Here is a 23,218-nt window from a genome sequence, read left to right as displayed (position 1 = left end):
TGATTCCTTCTGTGTTCAGCTGTAATGTGACCAGCCATGGGTTTACATGCATATCTGTGCAAGATATCCTAGAAGTTGCCATGGTTCCATCATTCTGCAACATTTCTATTTCCCACAAGTTTTCAGGCTTCCATAGGGCATCAGGGGCAGACTCTTTGGCGATGAGGACTACCCTCTGAGGATATGGTTGATTGATGTGATATGGCTGATGTTGAGCGGCATGGTGGCACAGTGGTTAGTACTGTTGCCTCACAGTGCCAGGTTCAATTCCGGCCTCGGGTCACTGTGTGCAGTTTGCACATTCTCCCCATGTCTGCATGGGTTTCCTCCGGGTGTTCCGATTTCCTCCCACACTCCAAAGATGTGCAGATTAGGTTGATTGGCCATGCTGAACTGACCCTAGTGTCAGGGGGATTAGCAGGTAAATGTGTGGGGTGGCAGGAATAGAGGCTAGGTGGGAATGTGATCGGTACAGACTCGATGGGCCGAATGGCCTCCTTCTGTACTGTAGGGATTCTATGATACCTGTCCTAATGCTGATGCAAAGGTACATAAGTGAACATAAGGAGAAATCACAGAATAAACTGTTGGGTTACTGAAAATATGATTCAGGTACCTGAACATTCCTGACAAAGCCTTTCAATTTGCATCAGCGAGGGCGTGCAGAAGAGTAGTCTGTTGTGCTTTTCACAACATTGTGTGGCGGAGAGGAATGTAGCTACAGGAGGAGGGATGGTACTGGCTGCTCTGCATTCTTGCACAAGGATGTGGAGGAGCCTCATTAGACCACGTTGCCTGCAACCTGTTAGCTAGCTGTCAGAGAAGCCTGCAATGGGAGGAGTTGGCATAGTAGTATTGTCGCTGAACTAGCAATCCAGAGACGCAGGAGCATGCTCTGGATTCAAATCCCACCACAGCAGGTGGTGAAATTTGAATTCAATAAAAATCTGGAATTAGAGGTCTAATGTTGACCATGAAACGATTGCTGATTTGACCCAACTGGTTCACTAATGTCCTATAGGGAAGGAAACCAGCCAACCATAGCTGGTTTGGACTAAATGTGACTCAAGATACACAGCATTGTGGGCTTAGTGCAATTGGGGATGGATAATAACTTTTGGCTCAGCCAGCAATACCCACACTCGCACCACATAAGTGCTAGGCAATGACTATCTCCAGCAAGGGAAGATCTAACCATCACTCCTTGACATTCAATGGCATTACCATCTCTGAATCCCCCAGTATCAACATCCTGGGGTTCCCGTTGACCAGAAACTGCACTGGACTAGCCATATAAATACTGTGGCTACCAGAGGAGGTCAAAGGCTAGGAATCCTGCAGTGAATAACTCACCTCAAAGCCTATCCACCATCTACAAGACACAAGTCAGGAGTGTAATGGAATACTTTCCACTTGTCTGGATGAATGCAGCTCCAACAACGCTCAAAGGCTCAACACCACCTAGGACAAAGCAACCCGCTTGATTGCTACCCTTTCCACAAACATTAAATCCCTCCACCACTGACAAACAGCCATGCGTACCATCTACAAGATGCACTACAGGAACTCACCAAGGTTCCTTAGGCAGCACCTTCAATACCCACAACCACTACCGTCTAGAAGGACAAGAGCGGCGGATACCTGGAAACCACCACCTGGATGTCCCCCTTCAAGTCACTCACCATCCTGATTGGAAGTATATCACCATTTCTTCACTGTTGGTGGGTCAAAATCCTGGAATTAGCTCCCTAACAGCACTATGGGTGTACCTACACCTCAGGGACTACAGCGATTCAAGAAGGCAGCTCACCACCACTTTCTGAACGGCAACTAGGGATGGGCAATAAATGCTGGTCTAGCCAGTGACACCCACATCCCATAAAATTATTTTTTTTTAAAAATTCCTTCTGTTGCAATGTCAGCAGATTTGCATTATGATATTAATTATCTATGCCCACATTCACCCTGTTTTAAGATTCACTATATTTTATTCTTCAGTTAATTGGCAGGATGGCACTGTCGATCCCTATACCTCTCTTACTGTCAGATAGATCAATTCTCTGGGCAGCCTGGAATGTACTGTGCACTTTCACTAGCCATGTCCTATAATTAGCATCTAGCAACCTGGTCAAAGACTGCTGAAACTTAGGGAATTAAAGCAGCTGAATTTTTGTGTCTATACAGGCTAATGTTTGAACTGTAATGCTTTGAGAATCCTCGAGGCAGCAGGCCACTTGCTGCTTTGTTTAACAACAGCAAGAAAGAGACACAGATGGATAAAGTTGGTCAAGAGCAGAAAAAGAGAGAGGCGATGAGCTAGATTTTGATCATTAATGCCCCATTCCTTGTAAGCACTAACCAGATCTTCATCACTGTAGTTTGAAGTGAAATACTGGGATTTTCCGGCCGCGCTCGCCCCGAAACCGGATAATCCCGCCTGAGGTCAGCAGACCTTTCCATGGTCCACCCCTCACCCGCTATGATTCCTGTGATGGGTGGAACGGGAAAATTCATCCCAATGTGTATCAGTTTGACAGAAGTGGCACCTTCAAGAAGTGAATAGACTTGCTTTGATTAATGTTGCATATTGAAAAGAAGCTTGTTGTCTAATCAGTGATTTGTTCTAGACTCTTGCTTCCAATTTTAATCTCAATCTCTTGCACCCTCTCTGTCACTCTTTCAAACATGACCTTTTCTTGTTCTCTGCACTTTATAGATACTTTTATAGTGATTTCTCATCTGAACTTTCTTATCGCATTCCTCTCAGTTCCATTCCTACTCCATTATATAGTGTGTTGAAATCAAAACCTATGGCACTAACTCTTTCTCATTATTAACTCTCTCCCTCAAAAATGTGCAACTTCTTATCCACTCAATCTTCCATTCTTTCAGTAATCTGTAGGCTTTTAAAACCAAATTTGGTGTTGCCTAATCTGTTTCTTGATTGAGATCCTCACTCCTACTCAATGGCATTATCCTGTATAATAAGCTGCTGTGCTTTAAAAGACCCCCTGATCTTTGCAACTTTATAAAAATGAAAACAGCATTAGAAGGCCATAGATTGCAACTGACCAACTGAAGGGGATGTTAGATTGTGGATCACAAGTAGCCTCAGTTGGGATTAATTTTACATCTGTCAGCCAAACATTTTTGAACATTGGGCCAGATTCTCCGACCCTGCTCACAGCTGGGATTCCCCCATCCCGCTGCAGTGAATGGAGATTTGGCTGAGTGCCAAATTCTCCATCCTCACTGGCAGTGGCGGCGGGCCGTGAATGGCTGGAGAATTGCGGCCATTATTGTTGAATGCTCCTACGTAGGATTCCCTCATGCATGAACGTTGGAGAGCAAATTTTCAAGAACGTGTTCTAAGTTATACATGATTCTAAATCAGAAGACCTTGGGCGGAATTTTACCAGCATGCCCGCCCGAGGCTTGTACGATCGCACCCAAGGCCAATGGAGAATGCGTTCTGTGAGCCCCACCCGCCCCGATTTCGGGGGGCGTGCCGGTAAAACCAGGGCCCTTGTCTCCAGTAAAGAAATGCAAGTAGGGGTGAGGGGGAATACTTACAGCACAAGATCATGGGATTTGTAGTCTGAAACATGAACTATGCTCAAATTCAGGGCGACTGGAGACAAAATGCTTAATCCCAAAGTTAATGAGGGGTGCATTACTTGAAAAGGGAATGCAGTTCACAATATGGAAATAAAGTCTAAGGGCGTGATCTTACGACTTCGACCTGCCCGACTTTTGGTGAGGTGAGGTGGTAAGATTGGGTGAGAGGTGAAAAACGGGAAACTCGCCCATTTCTCATCTCCCCTGATCGTACTGGCTCTGTTTTGCTGGCGAGATAGATTTGGCGCTCGGCCAAATCTCCGTTCACTGCAGCGGGATGGGAAAGTCCCGCCGGCATGAATGACCGTAACATTCCAGCCTCGGAATTTTTTTCATAAGATCGCGCCCTGAGTATAAATTGCCTTTGAGAATATGATATCGACATGAACACCCTTGGTTGTTTTCATTGCTGAGACTGACATATTATTCTGTCTCAATCCTGATTATAAGGAAGTACGTTGTATTAGATGACTTGAATTTATCATGATAAATTGTCAGGAATTCCCTTAAGTAACTATTAAGAGTGAGCTTTAGGTGTTTTTTTAAAACCTCAAACCTTTTTCACTCTTGTTTATAATAAATTAATAAAAGAAAGACAGCAAAGTAATGCATAGCATATTGGAGCTCATTGACAAGACCTGGATTAACAACTAGGGTCAAATTGGGCATAAGGACTTAGCAAAATAAATTTTATGTTAGACTTCCATGTTCTTAACCCCACACTGCCAGTAATATATTTTAAAATTATCCCATATTATGTTACTGCTGCCTCAAATTAACATAAGAAGTGCTTTATCTTCATATTAGCTGTTTTACAAGTAGCAAGTGGATGCGCTAGCACTATCTAGAGACAGCTAAAGGGTGAATGACAGTTTGTGGCAATGTCAATGAGTGACTGACATGTCAAAACCCTTTGAATGCTATAGTGTGACCAATGAGTCAGTCTTCCTTTGGCGGTGTAATATAGCGCTGTTCCAAAAGTTACGTGAAAATAATTTGGTCCACAATCTCTTAATTTTGAATGAAATAACCACCCAGTTGATCAAAAACAAAAGGTTACTGTGTATAATTCCACTGCATGACCCCTTTGGGTGCTTCAGCTAGGGTAAGTGCAGCTCTGCTTTCAACGGCAGAAGTTGCCTGTAAATTGCTGTGAATAGACCCAGCAGCTGACAGGCAGTATTAAGACAAACTGCCCCTTCTCGTCCGACAGATAAAATAAATCAGGTGTTTAGTCAAATTAAAATACTTCTGCTGAACCAGGCTCTTGGGAGCACTGATCCACCTGACAAATCCAGAAGAAACTCAAGACAGATGTGCCTTGATAATTTCTCAAGGACCCGGAAAAAAACTTAACACTTTATATGCTTTTTTGATTTTTCTGGGTCCGTCCCCTGTAGATTCGCACAGAATGTATTTCTCAAAGCAGGGTCTTTTCCTCCACTTTTGCACTACCGTTAGTGTGTCAGGATGTTGTAGTTCAGCATTTTTAAAAATTTCATTTCATTTATTATTGTCACATGTATTAGTATACAGTGAAAAGTATTGTTTTTTGTGCGCTATACAGACAAAGCATACCGCACATAGGGGAGGAAAGGAAACAGTGCAGAATGTAGTGTTACAGTCATAGCTAGGGCGTAGAGAAAGATCAACTTAATGAATTAAAACATTGTTAGCGAGTTTAAAAGAGTTAGAATAAAGTTTTAAAAGCACAGAACGAGAGTAAAAGCTAGAATTAGAAGGTATGCTGGGCACAGCTTGCAAGAAGTTGCCTCGCTCTGGCGCCATCTTGGTTCTTGCCGCTGGGTAATATATAAAACTGATTGCAAAAGTAACCAAAGGTTCCCAGATCAGTGGAAGCGGCCAGGTGTATCTAAGAAAGGATGTGCTGGCCTTGGAGAGGGTCCAGAGGAGGTTCACGAGAATGATCTCAGGAACGAAAAGCTTGATGTATGAGGAGTGTTTGAGGACTCTGGGTCTGTACTCGATGGAGTTTAGAAGGATGAGGGGGGCCCCTCACTGAAACTTACAGAATACTGAAAGGCCTGGATAGAGTGGATGTGGGGAAAATGTTTCCATTAATAGGAGAAGCTAGGATCTGAGGGCACAGGCTCAGTGTAAAGGGACGACCCTTTAGAACTGAGATGAGGAGGAATTTCTTCAGCCAGAGGGTGGTGAATCTATTGAATTCATTGCCACAGAAGGCTGTGGAGGCCAAGTCATTGAGTGTATTTAAGACAGAAATAGTTAGGTTTTTGATTGGTAAGGGAATCAAAGGTTAAGAGAAATGGCGGGAGAATGGGGTTGAGAAACTTATCAGACATGATTGAATGGCGGAGCAGACTCGATGGGCCGAATGGCCTAATTCTGCTCCTATATCTTATGGTGTGCTTTTGAGGCAGTTAGGGTAGGGATATCAGCTTCAATCCCTGGTCTGACTTGAATTAGTTGGTTGCAGCTGGTTCAATGATAGCTGAACGACAACTGAAACCTATGTCCCTGCGTTATTGAGAGCAAAAATCATCTAGAGCACCCATATTTTAGACTTAGCCACTGAATCCTTTGGAAATCAGCCAAAGATAGGGATGATTTGGCTGGGGGGAACCCATAACTCAAGATTCATTCACTTGCTAATACATTCTGGGCGCAAACAGGAGATACTGAATGACTGCAAGCGCCAATCAAAGTGACCTCGCTAAATCACTGTAGTCTTAGAAATAGGGGTGAAGGGTAAGAAATACAACCATTGATCCATTTTCATTTCTCTTTCATTGGTTGAATCATTCCATCCCCCCAACCCCCAGTGATCTCTGTTTACGCAACCGTTCCTTCAGTAACAAAACAAGGAAGAGTTCAATGGAGAGTGCGGAAAGCAGGCCAGGAACAGTGCCAAGCAAACCTAAAACTGAGGTGTCAGCCTGGCGAAGCTACAACACAGGATTATTTGCATGCCAAATAACAGAAGCAGCAAGTAATAGACAGAGTAATAGACAGAGCTAAACGATCCCACGACCAAAGGATCAGATCTCTGCAGTTCTGCCACATCCAGCTGTGAATGGTGGTGGACAATTATTCCCACCGTTAATGATGGGGGAGCCTAGCATTTCAGTGCAAATGATAAGGCTCAAGCATATGCAATAATCTACATCCAGAAGTGCCGGGAGGATGATATTTCTCAACCTCTTCCTGCGCTCCCCAGCATCACAGATGCCAGTCTTTGGTCAATTCGATTCACTCCATGTGATATCAAGAAATGGTTGGAAATGCTAGGTATTGCAAAGGCCCTGACACCATTCCGGCAACATTGTGGAAGACTTGTGCCGCAGAACCAGCCACGCCCCTAGCCAAGCTATTCCAATACAGCTGCAACACTGGCATCTAGCTGGCAAATGTGAAAAATTGCCCAGGTATGTCCTGTCCAGAAAAAGCAGGAAAAATCCAATCTAATCAATTACCATCCCATCGTTCTCCTCTCAATCATCAGTAAAGTGAGGGAAGGGGTCATCTACAGAGCTTTCAAGCTGCACTTGCATAGCAATAACCTGCAAACTGACGCACAGTTTGGGGTCCTTTGATTCCAAGGCTGCATTTGACTGAATGTAGCATCAAGGAGCCCTAGCAAAACTGGAGTCAATGGATATTTAAGGAAACACTCCACTGGTTGGAGTTATACTTAGCACAAAGAAAGATGGTTACGGTTGTTGGAGGTCAGTCGTCCCTGTCCCAGGACGCTGTTGCAGCAGTTCCTGAGGGTAGTGACCAGGGCTCAACCATCTTCAACTGCTTCATCAAAGGCCTTCTTTCCACCATAAGGTTAGAAGTGGGGATGTTCGTTTGAGTGCACAATATTCAGCACCATTCATGACTCCTCAGGTACTGAAGCAGGCCATGCCCAACTGTAGCAAGACCTGGACAATATCCAGGTTTGGGCTAATAATTGGCAAGTAACATTCGTGCCACACAAGCACCATGCAATGACCATCTCTGACAAGAGTGAATCTAACCATTACCCTTAACATTCAATGGTATTGCCATCACTGAACCCCCCTCCCCCCAACTATCAACATCAAGGGCTTTGCTATTGACCAGAAATTCAACTGGACCAGCCCTATATATATATATATATATATATTGTGGCTACAAGAGCAGGTCAGAGGCTGGCAATTCTGCTACAAATAACTCACCTTCTAACCTCACCAAAGCACAAGTCAAGAGTGTTATGGAATACGCTCCACTTGCTTGGATGACAGCAGCTCCAAAAACACTCAAGAAACTCAACAGCATCCAGGACGAAGCAGCCCACTTGATTGGTACCCTATCCACCACCTTCAATATCCACTCTCTCACCACTGATGCACATGGCAGGATTGTGTGCTGCAGGAACTCACCAACGCTCTTCTGATAGCACCTTCCAAACATGTGACCTCTACCACCTAGAAGGACAAGGGCCGCAAACGCAGGGGAGCACCATCACCTTCACATTGTCCTTCAAGCCACTCGGCATCCAGATTTGGAACCATATCGCTGTTTCTTCACTGTCGCTGAGTCAAAATCCTGGAACTCTCGCCCTAACAGCACAGTGGATGTGCCTACTCCACATGGATTTCAGCAGTCCAAGATAGTGGCTCACCATCACCTTCTCAAGGGCAATTAATGATGGGAAATAACTGCTGGTTATTACGTCCACATCCCTTGAACAAATAAATCAAACACCTTTGTCAAAAACACTTGCTCACTTCTTGCAGGGCCAACCAATGATTCCCTTTGACAGCAATGTAACCTGAATGTTAGGCCACAGCCCACCTGGAGCAGTAGTTCCACGTCTCAACATCCTCTTGAGTACCTTGTCATTGTGGCATAATTCCCATATATTTTACTAACATATGGTGTGTAGATTAAAATCCAACAGACCACAGCCTGTGGAGAATTCGAAGGATATGCTGATGAGTTGCACAAAACCGCTTGGGGAGAAGCTTCTATGGACTAGTTGAGCCAAATGCCTATTTCTGTGTTGTGAATTGTATGTCACTCTGTGTAGACTGTAGAGATATTACTTAAAAGTGACACTAATAGCGCCTATTCTACCATGAATCACGAATACTTCACACTCTTTTCATTAACATTCAAACAATTCTGAGCATGAACAAAATGCTGTGGCAAATCAAGTAGAAAAAATAAGTGCAAACAGACTATGGGGAATAAACAACATCTGAGGAAACACTCACAGAAGCTAAAAAGTGTGGTAGAAAGGAATTACTTCATCAGTGGTGTTTTGTTCTCCTTATAGTGACAGCAACTCCACTGTTATGTCAAAACCAGATTGAAATAACACAACTCCAGTGTTTCTTTTTAAATATACTTGTAAGTTCTTCTGCATCCATGTAAAATGTACAATATTTCAGCAAGTGACAGGCTCACAGGGGTCTCCTGTGAGGGTTGTATCCTCCAAGAGTCAGAGATTACTGGTTTGAGTTCTCGCTGCTTGCAGCCTGCAATATTTGTCTATTGTGTTATTTATTTCAATCCACGTTTTATGAAGAATCAATGAAATATATGAATAAAGTAGCTTTGCTTTGAATGGTAATGGAAGGAGCACGAAGTATTTGTGATTAATGGTGGAGTGGGCACTATGGAAGGTGTCACCTGAAAGCAATAGCTTTGCATTCTCCGCAGGCAGTGATGTTTTAGATGTTAATGATCAGGTCATGTGTTTGTTGATCTATGCCTCAAATAATATGAAGTTATCTAATTCATGCAACATTAACTGAACAGCACATTTAAACAGGGTCAGGTCAGCTCTAAAGTTTTCTAAAGCCTCAATTCTTTGTGACACCTGTTTATGATAATTAAATGAAAGAAAGACAGCAAAATAATACTTATCATATTGGAGCTTATTGACAAGGCATGGATTAATAGCCAGGTCAAAGTGGATCTAGGGACTGAGTGAAGGCAGATTTGCACTGTGCCTTTAAGGTCAGAGCCCTGTACTATCGATAATTTATTGATAACTTGCTCCATACTGTGTTATTTACATTAAAAAAATAAATATTTTACCCTCATATTATATGTTTTACAAGTAGCGAATAAACATAATGGCAAACTTTAAATGACAGCCAGTGGGTTGATTAAAGGTTTTTCCTTCAGCATCTCATTGTCTTGCAAACACTAGTTCTCAAAAATGAGCAATGGTCACTCCAGAGCACAGAAGATTAAGCCCTCTACAATTTTTACAACAGAGATTGGACCCTTTCAATGGTGTCTAAAAGATATTTTAGCAGAGCTTCACAATTTCATTGTGGTCTTTTATTTCACCCTTCCCGCATCGCCACCCGATTCCAATTTTCTTCTTCTCTCTCTGACTCATCCCGGGTTAAGATTCCATGGATGCCAGTGGCCGGCTGGTACCATGCCCAAATACAAGACTTTCTGTCTGAGCCTAAGCAAATGAGTGTTGGCAAGCTATCCAACCTCACAACTGAGCCTGTTCCTTTTCTCACCCATGTACATTTTTTCAATGGAAGTACTAAATAACCTCAGCAGCAGGGTCCCTGCCTGATGTTTGTACCAATTTCTTTATCTGAGGTCCAGTCACAGGGTCCTTTAATCACCAATTCAGTATGAGTGTGTGTTAGAGGCAGGATCAATTGAAAAATTCTAAAGGAAAGTAGACAGTTTTCTAAGGAATAATGTGCAGGGTAACAGGCAGAAGGTGGGAGAATGGCGCTAAGTGAATTGTTCATTCAGAGAGCTGCTGTAGACATGATGGGCTGAATGGCCTTCTGTGCTGTAATGTTTCTACCATTCTGTTTGTGCTGGGGACAGGTGAGGTCGATTGACTGGTCTCACTGAAAAATCAAATGCTTACAGTGCATGGGACTCTGTGGTAAGTATGCCTTGCTTCAGGCAAGTGTTTTTACAGCTGATTGGACTGAAGTTGTAGAAACATAGAAACTGGGAGTAGGCCATTCGGCCCTTCGAACCTGCTCTGCCATTCAGTATGATCATGGCTGACCCTCTATCTCAATGTCATATTCCTGCTTTCTCCCTATACCCCTTGATGCCATTGAAAAGGAAAAAAAAATCTTGAATACCTTCAGTAACTTGGCTTCTGCAGCCTTCTGTGGTACAGAATCCAACATGTTCATTACCCTTTGACTGAAAAATATTTTCCTCATCTCAGTCTTAAATGGTCCATCCCATATCCTGAGACTGTGCCCTCTGGTTCTAGATTTCCCAGCCAGGGAAAACACTCCCCTTGCATCTGGTCTATCAAGCTCTGTTAGAATTTTATACATATCAATCAGATCTCCTCTCATCTTTCTAAGTTCTAGTGAATAGAGGTCCAGTCGCACCAATCACTCTTCATAGGACAGTCCTGCCAACTCCAGTATCAGCCTTGTGAACATCCGCTGCGCTCCCTCCATGGCAAGTATATCCTTTCTTCGATAGAGAAACCAAAACTGTATGCAATATTCCAGTAGTGGTCTCACCAAGACCCTGTATAATTGCAGTAAGACATCTCTACTTCTAAACTCAAATCCTCTTGTAATGAAGGTCAATATACCATTTGCCTTCTTAATTACCTGCTACACCTGCAAACCAACTTTTTGTGAATAATGATTCATCAAGTGTTGGATTCCATAGCCCTATTGTTTTCTCATAAATTGCTATAGGGAAATATACACTATGCTGCACAATAGCTACATTCTAGAATTCATCCCTTATTTTACATGAATCAATGGCAGTATCTAGACCCCCACTTTATGTTACACTGATGATTCATTACTTATAAAATTCAGATCTGCTTTGCATAATCTTTCGGATGTGTCAGCTTGCTTACAAAATTACCATCAATTTTTTATTAGTGCAATTAAATTATAATAACTCCACACAGATTACTTGCAATCATTTATTGGTTATTAAAGCAGCATTGTCATGAGAAAATGCCCAACTTGCAATTATCTGCTTCTGTGTAAATAGCGGTCAATTTAAGGTATCTGAGAGTGCAAAAAAAACATCAAAGGTAGACAAGAAATTGCTCCCTTAGTAGACAGATTTCTGGGACTGGCTTAGCCAGACATTGGCTGTAAAATATTTCTATCCGATTTTGGATTCTTACTCGCTCCAATGAATTTCTGAAGGTCGAGGTGGGTGCATTTCCACCCACTGTAAATACCCTTTCAGAGACGTGTATCTCACGCTCACGCAGAAATCCTGCAGTTATACCGGGACCCAGATGTTCACCATATATATGAGTGACCTGGATGAGGTTTGCCGACGACACAAAATTAGGAAAAATTGTGAGTTGTGAGGAGGATGCAGGAAGCTTCAAGGTGAATTTAGACAAGTTGAGTGAGTGGCCAAACATATGGCAGATGCAGTACAACGTGGCTGAATGTGAAGCTATACACATTGCCATGAAAAATAGACAGGAAGAGTATTATTTAAATGGAGATATATTGAGAAGTGTGGATGTGCAGAGGGATCTGGGTGTCCTTGTATACCAGTCAATGAAAGTGGAGAGGGGATTTTCACAGTAAATTCATTGCAGCATTAATGTAAGCCTACTTGTGACACTAATAAATAATACATTTTTTAAAAGTCTAACCTATCGGTTGGACAAGAAAGAAATGTTCACGTGTTGGATGGAAGGGACATTCAATAGTCAGCATCTATCAGGAATGGACATCCTTCACCCGAACCAGTGTAAAAAATGCCCCCTGCAGACATAAAAATGTGGAAATGCATGTTGGGTCTTTGAGCTGTCTGATAAACACGACATCATAAACAAAACAAAAGAACAAAACTTTGAAAGCTGCATCTTGTTCATTTTAATACATTCGCAAATTCATACAGCCTTGGTACATTGATAGAATTCCTTCCTCCCCTTGACAACTGAGGGGAAGGAATGAGGGATTCTGTAAAATACCTGTGGAGAAGTCAGAATTTCTACATGCAATAGAGGAAAAGAGTATTGAGATGATGGGATTACTTGTCTCTCCTCACCAATTTTTTTGTCTTTCACATCAAAGAAAATGATTTATTTGGGTTTCCCCAGAAGACAAGATAGCTCTTTCAAGGACGCAGTAACCTGATAGCACCGAATCTTGATACACACTCACTGGAAGAAAACCAGCAATAATAGACCACCCTGAGATAGAATAGCCTTTTATAATAATTACATAGCCAAAGTTCTTTCTCAGTTAAGCACAGATCAATTAATTATATCACAACTGTTTAGTATGCAAATCATTTAACAGCTACACTGAGGTAAATTCAAGCCTCTAATCACATCTTAGGTTTAAGATGACAGCGATAAATCATTTGAGCTTCCTTCACATGACTTACGATCTGATCTGATCTTCTGAATAAGCTTGGTGTCTTATAATCATTCAATAGGATCTATTACTCCCCATATAACATAAGCAACAAGGTGGAGAACTTTTGCTGTCTACCTTCATCTGTGTTAGTCCCATCACCAGCTAATTGCCCTGATTCATGCTGAGAAACACAAACCTGTTTCTGCCCCAGGATGGATGCTCCCAATGTGAGATAGTCACATTTCAGGAGGGATTTGACGTTGGCCTTGCCTCAGTGCTCCTCTACTTCCAACTACTGAGTTTCTGTCGAGTTAATCATCAACGAGGTTGGGAACCAAATAGTGAACCTCTTCGCAGATGAGAGGGAAGAGATTTTTACTGTACCTGGTCTGTAGGGCTGCCATCTATGCTTAAATGTATCACTGGAGATTCAATCTTATGACTTGGCCTCACAGTCTTCCAGCTGACACATTCAACCTGTGGCACATTGGGTGGGAAGGCAGTGGCCGGAACACTACCACCTTGCCCGCTATGGAATTGGCGGAAATCTCCATTGACCTCAGGTGAGACCGAAAATTCCTGCCCGAGGTCAATGGAGATTTCCGCCGATTCCGTGGTGGGCGAGGTGATAGAGTTCCGGCCACTGCCTTCCGACACCACTTGGAAAGCACAAAGACTCATCATTAAATTGGATGATGCTTGACTGTCAGCAAACAGCCTTTCTCCCTGCTTCCCCCCACCCTTTTTTAATATTTTTATATCTGGCAAAGAGAAAGGTCCAAAGATTTTTTGTTTAAACAATGTCCCAATGATTTTCCTCCTAAATTGCAGACAACAGGGTCCTGGAGGTTGATTGTCAACTCCTGGAGACTCTGGAGCAATCTTGAAGAGCTGGCAACCCTACTGGACAGCTTATATTCAGAAGGAAGAGTGAGACCCTGGATTTAGCTCAAGGCAATCTGGGAGTGGATTATATGGCCAGCAGCAGATATGTTCTTTTTCTGGGGGTGGCGTATGTGAGGCATGTGAATCACAACAGGTGGCAAGCCACTAACTTCCCATCCACCCCTGATTTGTCCCCCATAACATGATAGGATTGCACCAAAATTAGCAGTCTATCCACCATTTTAAACTAAATAATTAAGAGTCAATTGCGTTCATGCAATTGTTTGGCATGGGCAGGTGGTTGGGAGTGGGCAGGCCGTTTCATTAAACCCAAGTGTTAAACAGCTGGATGAAAGAGTGGTATGTTCTTTGGGGGGGGGGGGGGGGGGGGGGTGGGGGGTGGTGGGGTGGTACTTTGTAAGCATCGGGGGCACTCCCTCTGTCCCTCTCTCCCAAAACGTTACCCTTTGTTCCCTCCCCATTTGATTCCAAAACTATCCCCTCACCAGACTGCCAAACCCACCACGCTCAAACGAGCCTGACTTACCTGCCTCTGTCATCAATCCTCTCTTCTTCTTTGGCCTGCTTACCGTCTCGGCAGTGCCCATTACAGAGCTCTGGCACTGCCAGGATTGCTGGATCTGCCAGCCAGCTCTCATACTTCCTCCCACTGAGGAGTGAAGTCCCACTATCACCTAGTTTAACCCACCTGCAGCGTGGCTATGGGGCAGGTTTTTTTTGGGTGCATTGGCTGCGGCTGTCCAGCGCAACCAGTCCCACCCCTTCCTACAAAATTCCCCGAGAGTGGGATTTAAAATTTGTTCTTGTTGGATAAGAATCTACTCCTACACACCTGGAGCCATTCTCTAAATGTTTATGTGTGTGTGTGCGTGCGTGTGCGTGCGTGTGCGTGCGTGTGCGTGCGTGTGCGTGCCTGTGTGTGCCTGTGTGTGCCTGTGTGTGTCTGTATGTGTCTGTGTGCGCATGTCTGTGTGTGCATGTTTGTATGTGTGGACAGGATTTTCCGGCTGCGCTAGCCCTAGAACCGGAAAATCCCACCCAGGGTCAACAGACCTTTGCATGGTCCGCCCCCTGCTCACTACAATTCCCGTGGCAGGTGGGACAGGAAAATTCCCCCCTGTATGTCTGTGTGTGCGTGTATGTGTGTATGTCTCAATGTGTGTGTGTGCATGTGTGTGCTAGTTAGAATAGCTGACCAGGAACCACGGAGCTTGGTCTCAATTGGCATAACACCAATGTGGGCGAGGGCATCTCAGGGCTACTTATGCCCTTGCATCTCTACCCAAGCATAAGTCTTCACCTACAGGAGAGAAGAAAAAAACGTTATGACGATCACAGCAATCTCAAGTTTCAGCTGATGTTGTGGCTTGTCTGCACTTTGATGTCCAGATTTCTGATATCTGAGCCCTTTGTAACTGTTGTGCTACTCACCAATATCCATTATTATGCATATAATGTCTCTGTCGGACTAGACGGATAAACTTGCCAAAATTCAGCATTAGCCAAGAACGCAATGTGCAAGACTTTTGGTGCAAGTCCAGGTTTTTGAGCCTGCCTCGAAAGAAAAAAAAAGCTAACGTTTGTGGGATTGGAAGTGGAGCAAATTAAAATTGTGAAATGCTAATAGTGAGGATGTGTTGGTTTGTTTTGCATGGGGGAAATGTTTCCACATTTCCTTCATTGTGCCTCATTAATATATCACCTGGGAGGCTTGTTTCACTGTTAACAAAATGACGGAGGAATTGGGAAAAGGTGACAATACGTCTTCCAGCTGCTTTGTACTAACAACTGAGAAATCTTTAGTCAGTCACTGTAATTCAAATGAAAGAGCAGCATCTTGCTCAAGGATTTTTAAAATCTTTTTTTAACACACCATCTGAATTGTACAAATGTTATAGCTAAAGTCTGTTTATAGAATCACTTTTACACTTCCCCCAGCTCTGTTTGAGAACTATTATTATGAAAGCATTACGAGTAAGTGGAATTTCCCATATGTGAGGTCACCAGAGCTCAGCTTGAGTTGGGGAGATGCTATTATCCTTACTAAGTTGCTTAGTTTGTTAAGTCCACTTTAGTTTCACTAGGTTGGCCAAAGTTCTTCTGGCTCGCTCGCCCGTCCGCCCGCCGCAGGAATCGTAGTGGGCAAGATAGAAAATTCGGCACACCATTCAACGGTCCGTTGAGCTTGGGCAGGAATCTCCGGTCTTGGGGCACGGGTGGCTGGGAAATCCCACCCGTTGTTACACTTGTCAGACTTAAATGTTTCTTATTGATTTGAGGTGTTTTTCTACATCTGCTGATGTTGGCATAAAAGTTGACATGAGTATAAAGGAGGTATGCTACATGTGGTAGCATGGCACTTTTAAGGACGCAATCCCTGAGGGTCACCTGATCGGGCCAGACCCTATGGAGAGGCCGCGTGGGAAGCTGAGCCAATTGGGAGCAAGGGCGCATGTGCTGGGTTGGGGAGGAACCTCAGTCGGAGCCAGGGAGGAGAAAAGAGTATCATAGTTCTGTCAGACCCTTGTTTTTATATATATTCCATAGGATCCCTACAGTGCAGAAGGAGGCCATTTGGCCCATTGAGTCAGCACCGACCACAATCCCACCCAGGCCCCATTCCCGTAACCTCACATATTTACCCTGTTAATACCCTGACACTAGCATCAATTTAGCATGGCCAATCAACCTAACCCGTTCATCTTTGGACTGTGGGAGGAAACCAGAGCACCCGGACGAAATCCACGTAGACACAGGGAGAATGTGCAACCTCCACACAAGACAGTTACCCAAGGCTGGAATTGAACGCGGGTCCCTGACGCTGTGAGGCAGCAGTGCTAAACACTGTGCCACAGTGCCGCCCATTCATATGATATCTTTCATTAAAATTTAACGTTGAACAAAGAAATCAAATCCATTCCTAATTTGCCATCATTTATTTTGTTGAAACAATTTGAATTATTCATTAATTTGCATTTAGCAATTTGAATATCTTTTGTTAAATGATTTAAATTCAATTAATAGATTAGCACCAACAAATGCAGCTTGCATTTATGTTGCACCTTCAGTGTGGAAAAACATTCAAGGTAAAGCAAAAAGGGAAAAACTTAATAAGTTCAATCAGGAGAATTTTAAGGAAGGGTGACCAAAAAAGAGGTGGGTTTCAACAGGGCTTTAAGGAGAGGAAGGTAGAGAGATGGATGACTTTCAGGAGAATATTTTGGAGTATCGCTTCTCGGCCTTTTGGCTAAGATCAAGTGTAGTGTGGATCGGCTGCGCTTGGTTGAGGTCATTAGGTTACACTGAAGCTTCATATGTTTCATATGAAGCAATTTTTAAAAGCGGCATCTTGGCCTTTTGGCTAAGATGCAAATGAGCTCAAGCCTTGGAGGAGGTGCAGTGCCTACTCCAATCAGCTTGGATCATGTAGATCAAGCCCAAGACAGGAGGTGAGAGCCCTGTCTCGTCAGCTTAGATCGGGAATGTCTCACTTGTTGAGACTCTGAATTGGACTTGATTTGATTTAATGGGATTTTTAAAAAAATGGGGCTTGATGGCTAAAGGTACAGCCAACAAAACTTGGGACAAAAGGCTGGACGAATATACAAGAGGGCTGGAGTCAGAGGAATTGAGAGCCTAAAGGATAATACGAATGAAGAGTCGTGTAGAGACTGAATTACTTAATGGGCTTGCTGGCACATCTCAAGGTATGGGATGAAGAAGTGCATTAAATAAGCTTGTCTCTCGGTGGTTGAGAGAGCTAGAGAGGAAATGGAGGAGATATGGTTGAAGAGGCAGAGAAATGTCCCACAAGGAGGTGATCAAAAGAAAAGGGAAAGAGATAGTGAGAGGTCAACAAAAAGAGACAGACAGCTGGTCAAAGACTCAGTTGGAAGCATGAATTGCACATTAGTTGGGTTAGTTCCAAGATATTGCATACAGCTGAAAGCTAGCTGTGTGCATTTTATGTAGACATCACTTTTTGAGTACAGTGTCCAATTGCCCCCATTGCCAATGAAGTTCAACTTTTATACAAACAAATACCTCATACTCTGCAGATTGGCACATTCACCTGCTGCAGTTTCAACTGTTGGATCCATGGCAGTTTGATTGATTGTAAATGGACAACTATTTACAATGCTGTCTGGACCTTTAATCCAGGTGACACTAAAGCAGACTCCGAAAGATAGAAATGCACCAAATAAAATGTCCAAATTCAACATTTTAATCCTTTGAAAATAATTCATGCCTCTAATACTAATACATACCCTCTTCATTCACTTGAATTTATTTTCTTGCTAAAATGACTGAATATTGGGTATACTTGATGTTCATAGAATCCCTACAGTGCAGAAGGAAGCCATTCGGCCGATTGACACAGCACTGACAACAATCCCACCCAGGTCCTATCCCCATAACCCCACATATTTACCCTGCTAATTGCCCTGATACTAAGGAGCAATTTAGCATGGCCAATCAACCTAACCCGCACACTTTTGGAGTTTGAGAGGAAACCAGAGCACATGGATGAAACCCACACAGACACAAGGAGAACATGCAAACCCCACACAGACAGAGGTCAGAATTGAAACCAGGTCCCTGGCACTGTGAGGCAGCAGTGCTAACCACTGTGCCACCATGTTCCGTCTAACTGTGTGCAGAGGTCTTTTTTAAATAATTTCCAGCACTCTTGAAATCATTAGTTAAAAACCAGCCTCCCATCCATTGACTCTGTCTACACTTCCCATTGTCTCGACAAAGCAGCCAGCATAATTAAGGACCCCACGCATCCCGGACATTCTCTCTTTCATCTTAGAACCATAGAACCATAGAAAATTACAGCTCAGAAACAGGCCTTTTGGCCCTTCTTGTCTGTGCCGAACCATTTTATGCCTAGTCCCACTGACCTGCACTTGGACCATATCCCTCCACACCCCTTCTTCCTTCTGTATAAAGATGCAAAAGTCTGAGGTCACGTACCAACCGGAACAGCTTCTTCCCTGCTGCTGTCAGACTTTTGAATGACCTACCTTGCATTAAGTTGATCTTTCTCTACACCCTAGCTGTGACTGTAACACGACATTCTGCACTCTCTCATTTCCTTCTCTATGAATGGTCTGCTTTGTCTGTATAGTGCGCAAGAAACAAGATTTTTCACTGTATGTTAATACATGTGACAATAATAAATCAAATCAAAATCAAAAATGTTGCTCATTTCATCTTATCGTTTATTACCCCACATGTATGGGATGTACCAGTAAATGCTGAATGACATTACTGAAATCTGTTGATTACTCTACCGTCATAGACGTGGGCATTGAAGCTAAAATGTGAAAATAGTTCTTAAGTTGATCATGCATGAAATGATTAATCTCTCAAATTTTGGAACAAAAGTTACTCACTTCAGGTTCTTTTCATGTAAATTCCTTTGGAGCTGCAGGATAGGAATCAGTATTTCAGGCATGTAAAGGGAAATGTAGTTGACTGCAGGTGTGGCTGCCTTGAGATACCTCAGTAGTTGAGTGTACAAAAGAAGTTTATTTATTAGTCACAAGTAGGCTTACATTAACACTGCAATGAAGTACTGTGAAAATCCCCTAGTTGCCACACTCTGGTGCCTGCTCGGGTACACTGAGGGAGAATGTAGCATGGCCAAAGCACCTAATCACTCACTGGTGCTTGGAATGGACTACAACTTGTACAGAAGTACCAGGAGAGTCCAACATGTAGTTTTGAAGCCTTAATAATAATTATTAATAATAAAATAATATTAATAATATTGCCCTCATAACCTCAGTTCTATCTGTGCTTACATTTCTCATTTTCTGCTTTGACCTGCTGCAAGTTTTAAGGGTTGAAGATTTGAAAAGGACTGTTTTTAATATGATTGCCTCACTGGTCATGAGTTAAGATGCTATGATCTGTTCACAATTTGAGATTGAAACTTGGATTTAAACTTTATATGGCGATCCCAAAACATTATAATGGCAGGATCGTCTTCTTATTTGCCGAATTGGTGGGGAATACCCCAATCCAATATGACTGGACAGTTGGACTGAAATCAATGATATTAAATGACAATTTAGCTGGTTCTGAATTGAAAGAAGGCCGTTGCATTATTGTGGCTAATACATGTCTCTCACATTGGGATTGAATGGATGGGTAGGTGCAAACAGCTGCACTTTACTAACAGCTACACTTCAATTATTTAAGAGCTGTATGTCACTCAGGAGGTGCAATTTGTCCATTCCTGGTCTACAGCTTTGCCCTGCAATTTCAAATGTTGCAGAGGGAGATATATGTGCACTTGCCAGCGTGGTTTATTCACCTCCTTGTTACCCTGTTTCATTATCTGGAACGATTGCCTAGAGACAGCCCTGGACAGTTGTGTTAGAGCCAAACAAGTGTTACCAGCAGAGAACTTCACCTAACGGCTGCATGCTTTGGAAAATTGTAGATGCATTGTCCACAATTTTATTTATCCATTGACTTCAAAGTAGACATGATTATGGACAGTGCCCCAAAGCATTTTCACGTGCACTGAATTGGAGGTTGAGGCTCCGTCTCAGTAGCGCACAATTCCAAACTCAGTGCTGTTGGCGTGACAGTCCTCCTGCTGTGCTATAGAAGCAGAGAAAATAGGAGTAGGACATTCAGCCCTTCGAGCCTGATCCACCATTCATTATGATCATGACTGATCATCCAACTCAGTAACCTGCTCCCACTTTACCCACATAACTTTTGATCTTTTAGCCCTAAGAGCTATATCGAACTCATATATGGAAATGGTGGATGGGGAATGCCGAGCTTCACTCATGATGCTTGGGATTTATATTACTGATTCAGGAAGAGTACAATTGGCATAAGTACAACCAGTAATTCTAGACTCCCAACAGGCTAACACAGGGGGTGGCTGCAAGACAGTACATTTGGAAGTAAATCATTTAGTGTTGGACAATAATTCAGAACTGCAAACTTTGCTATTAAGAAAGTTCAAGCCCTATACCACCTTCATGACCTAGCTTACTCTCCTGGTTGCAGTAGGTTTGACACTAACCTTGAGATAAAGATCAACCATAATCTAACAGAATGGTGGAACAGGCTCGAGGGGCTGAATGGTCTACTCCTGTCCTCATGTAACCTCTTGCTCCCCAACCTGTTACGACATATTTCGAAGTTTGGCCTTCCAATCTGGTGTTGACCCTGAATATCGTTTTTCCCCTTCTTCAGGTACACCAGAAAGTCTTGCAGAAAAGGAGCGCCAGCTGTCCGCCATGATCAACCAGTTAATTAGTTTACGGGAGCAGCTCCTGGCAGCGCACGATGAGCAGAAGAAGCTAGCGGCATCGCAAATTGAAAAACAAAGGCAGCAGATGGAGCTTGCCCGCCAACAACAGGAACAGGTGAGCTTGAGGCATGGAAACCATCTCTGCTGTATATTAACTGGGCCTGGCTATTTCAACAACCAAGTGGCAAAAAAGGAAAGGGATTTTGATGAAAATGGTTGGCACTCCTGCCTCACAGCGCCAGGGAGCCGGGTTCAATTGCAGCATTGGGTGACGATCGGGATGGAGTTTGCACGTTCTCCCTGTGTCTGCGTGGGTTTCTTCCAGGTGCTCTGGTTTCCTCCCACAGACCAAAGATGTCTGGGTCAGGTTGGTTAGCCATGCAAAATTGCCCCTTACTCTCAGGGAGATTAGCAGGTTAAATACATGCGGTTAAGGGGATAGGATCTGGGTGGGATTGTTGTTGGTGCAGGCTCAATGGGTCGAATGGCCTCTTTCTGCATTTTAGGCATTCTAGAAAAATGGGGAATTTGATTAAGGTGTTTCTTTTTACGTCATTCCTTTATGATGTCCTGCACCCAGACATCATTGCTTGGAGCTGATGGACAGCCAGGTGATGTGCTGAGTTTCTTCAGTAACAAGCTATTCAGAAGTGCCCAGAATGGCTCATGCTTTCTCCCTGGGGCAACATCTGATTGGCGCCTCACTCTAATGACTGAGCTGAGATTGAGGGCTTGCTTCCATTCATTTAGTGGATCTTTGCTGTCCTTTATCTGTTCAGCCTGTCTCAGCCTATGCAAGAGAGCAGGGAACTCAGTTCATTTACCATTTCTTTCCAGAGATCATGCACAACATCCGTCGACACAGGCTCCTGAGGGAAACTTCCTATCAAGCCTCTCAATAATCATTCAGAATTCTGCAATAAGCATCCTTAATCTCCAATGGTCAATCTCAACCTGTCAACCTGCTGTTCTCTATAGACCTCCCCCACCCAACACCCCAGCCATAGCACAGAAAGAGTTAGGTTAATCATCTTATTTTACAGGAATTTTCAAATGTTTTGCCTGTGTCATTCTCTAGTGCCCCATGATATACATTGAACATCATCAAGCCACTATCGCTTCTCAGTAAACAATAATTTTGTATAATTGTGGGCAGTATAGTGGCACAGTGGTTAGCACTGTTGCCTCACAGCGCCAAGGACCCGGGTTCGATTCCCGACTTGGGTCACTGTCTGTGTGGAGTTTGCACATTCTCCCTGTGTCTGCGTGGGTTTCCTCCGGGTGCTCCGGTTTCCTCCCAAACCCCAAAGATGTGTGGGTTAGGTTGATTGGCCATGCTAAATTGCCCCTTAGTATCAAGGGGGTTAGTAGGGTAAATAAGTAGGATTATGAGGATAGGGCCTGGGTGGGATTGTGGCTGGTGCAGACTCAATGGGCCGAATGGCCTCCTTTTGCACTGTAAGGATTCAATGATTCTGTGATAAATTCACGAAAAAGGCACTCGCTACAACCTGTTAAGAAATGGATTTACCATTTTCCACCAGTGAGGCAGTACCAGCAAGAACAGACCTTTCTGAACGACAAGACCTGCAAAATTCAGGCTGTCAAATCCAGCAGTACAAGAAATATAAACACAAGTTGTGGGAAACTAAGTTTGGGTGACAGTATAAACTGGGCAATATTGAATTAGTTGATTATTATACACCACATCAATGTTCTCTCCAATCCTTTGTTGTGTGTGGTCTGCTCAGTTCAATGCATTGTTCCTCTTATATGTTTTGCCTGTTGTCCTAAATGGAACAACAAGTGAGCGATCTGCACGATACCTTGCTTGTTGCCACACATGTGCACACCTTCGAAGAAACATAGTACCAAGTCTAATTTTCCTTTTCTTTGAAGTCAATGGAGAAGAAGGTCGCACATGGTGTAAACTGGATGGCCAATTTGATATCACCTAGTCAAAATAACCCCAATTTTGAAACTGACCACCTAACCAGAACTTCCATGCCTTGGCTGGAACAGTCTGCATCCATGGTTATTCTAATAATCATCAATCCTAGTCGTGACCTGCTGCTTTTGAAGGAGA

General features: G+C 43.3%; 1 protein-coding gene and 1 non-coding gene across 20 annotated transcripts in view; both read left to right on the top strand.

Moving 5' to 3' along the window:
- sox6 (SRY-box transcription factor 6) overlaps positions 1-23,218 on the top strand; it is a 636,409-nt gene that overhangs the window by 407,058 nt on the left and 206,133 nt on the right. For all 19 annotated transcript variants that reach the window (XM_078220783.1, XM_078220782.1, XM_078220770.1 and 16 more), the window contains one exon: positions 21,075-21,247. In XM_078220783.1, coding sequence (XP_078076909.1) covers positions 21,075-21,247 — 173 coding nt within the window. The remainder of the gene's footprint in view (positions 1-21,074; positions 21,248-23,218) is intronic.
- LOC144499400 (U2 spliceosomal RNA) lies at positions 17,072-17,270 on the top strand. Its single transcript, XR_013498854.1, has one exon. It is a non-coding gene; the product is annotated as a U2 spliceosomal RNA (small nuclear RNA).

Source organism: Mustelus asterias, chromosome 9 (assembly GCF_964213995.1).
Source record: "Mustelus asterias chromosome 9, sMusAst1.hap1.1, whole genome shotgun sequence".
Classification (NCBI taxonomy): domain Eukaryota; kingdom Metazoa; phylum Chordata; class Chondrichthyes; order Carcharhiniformes; family Triakidae; genus Mustelus; species Mustelus asterias.
The sequence above is the reverse complement of the archived record's forward strand: the minus strand, read 5'-3'. Positions and strand labels throughout refer to the sequence as shown.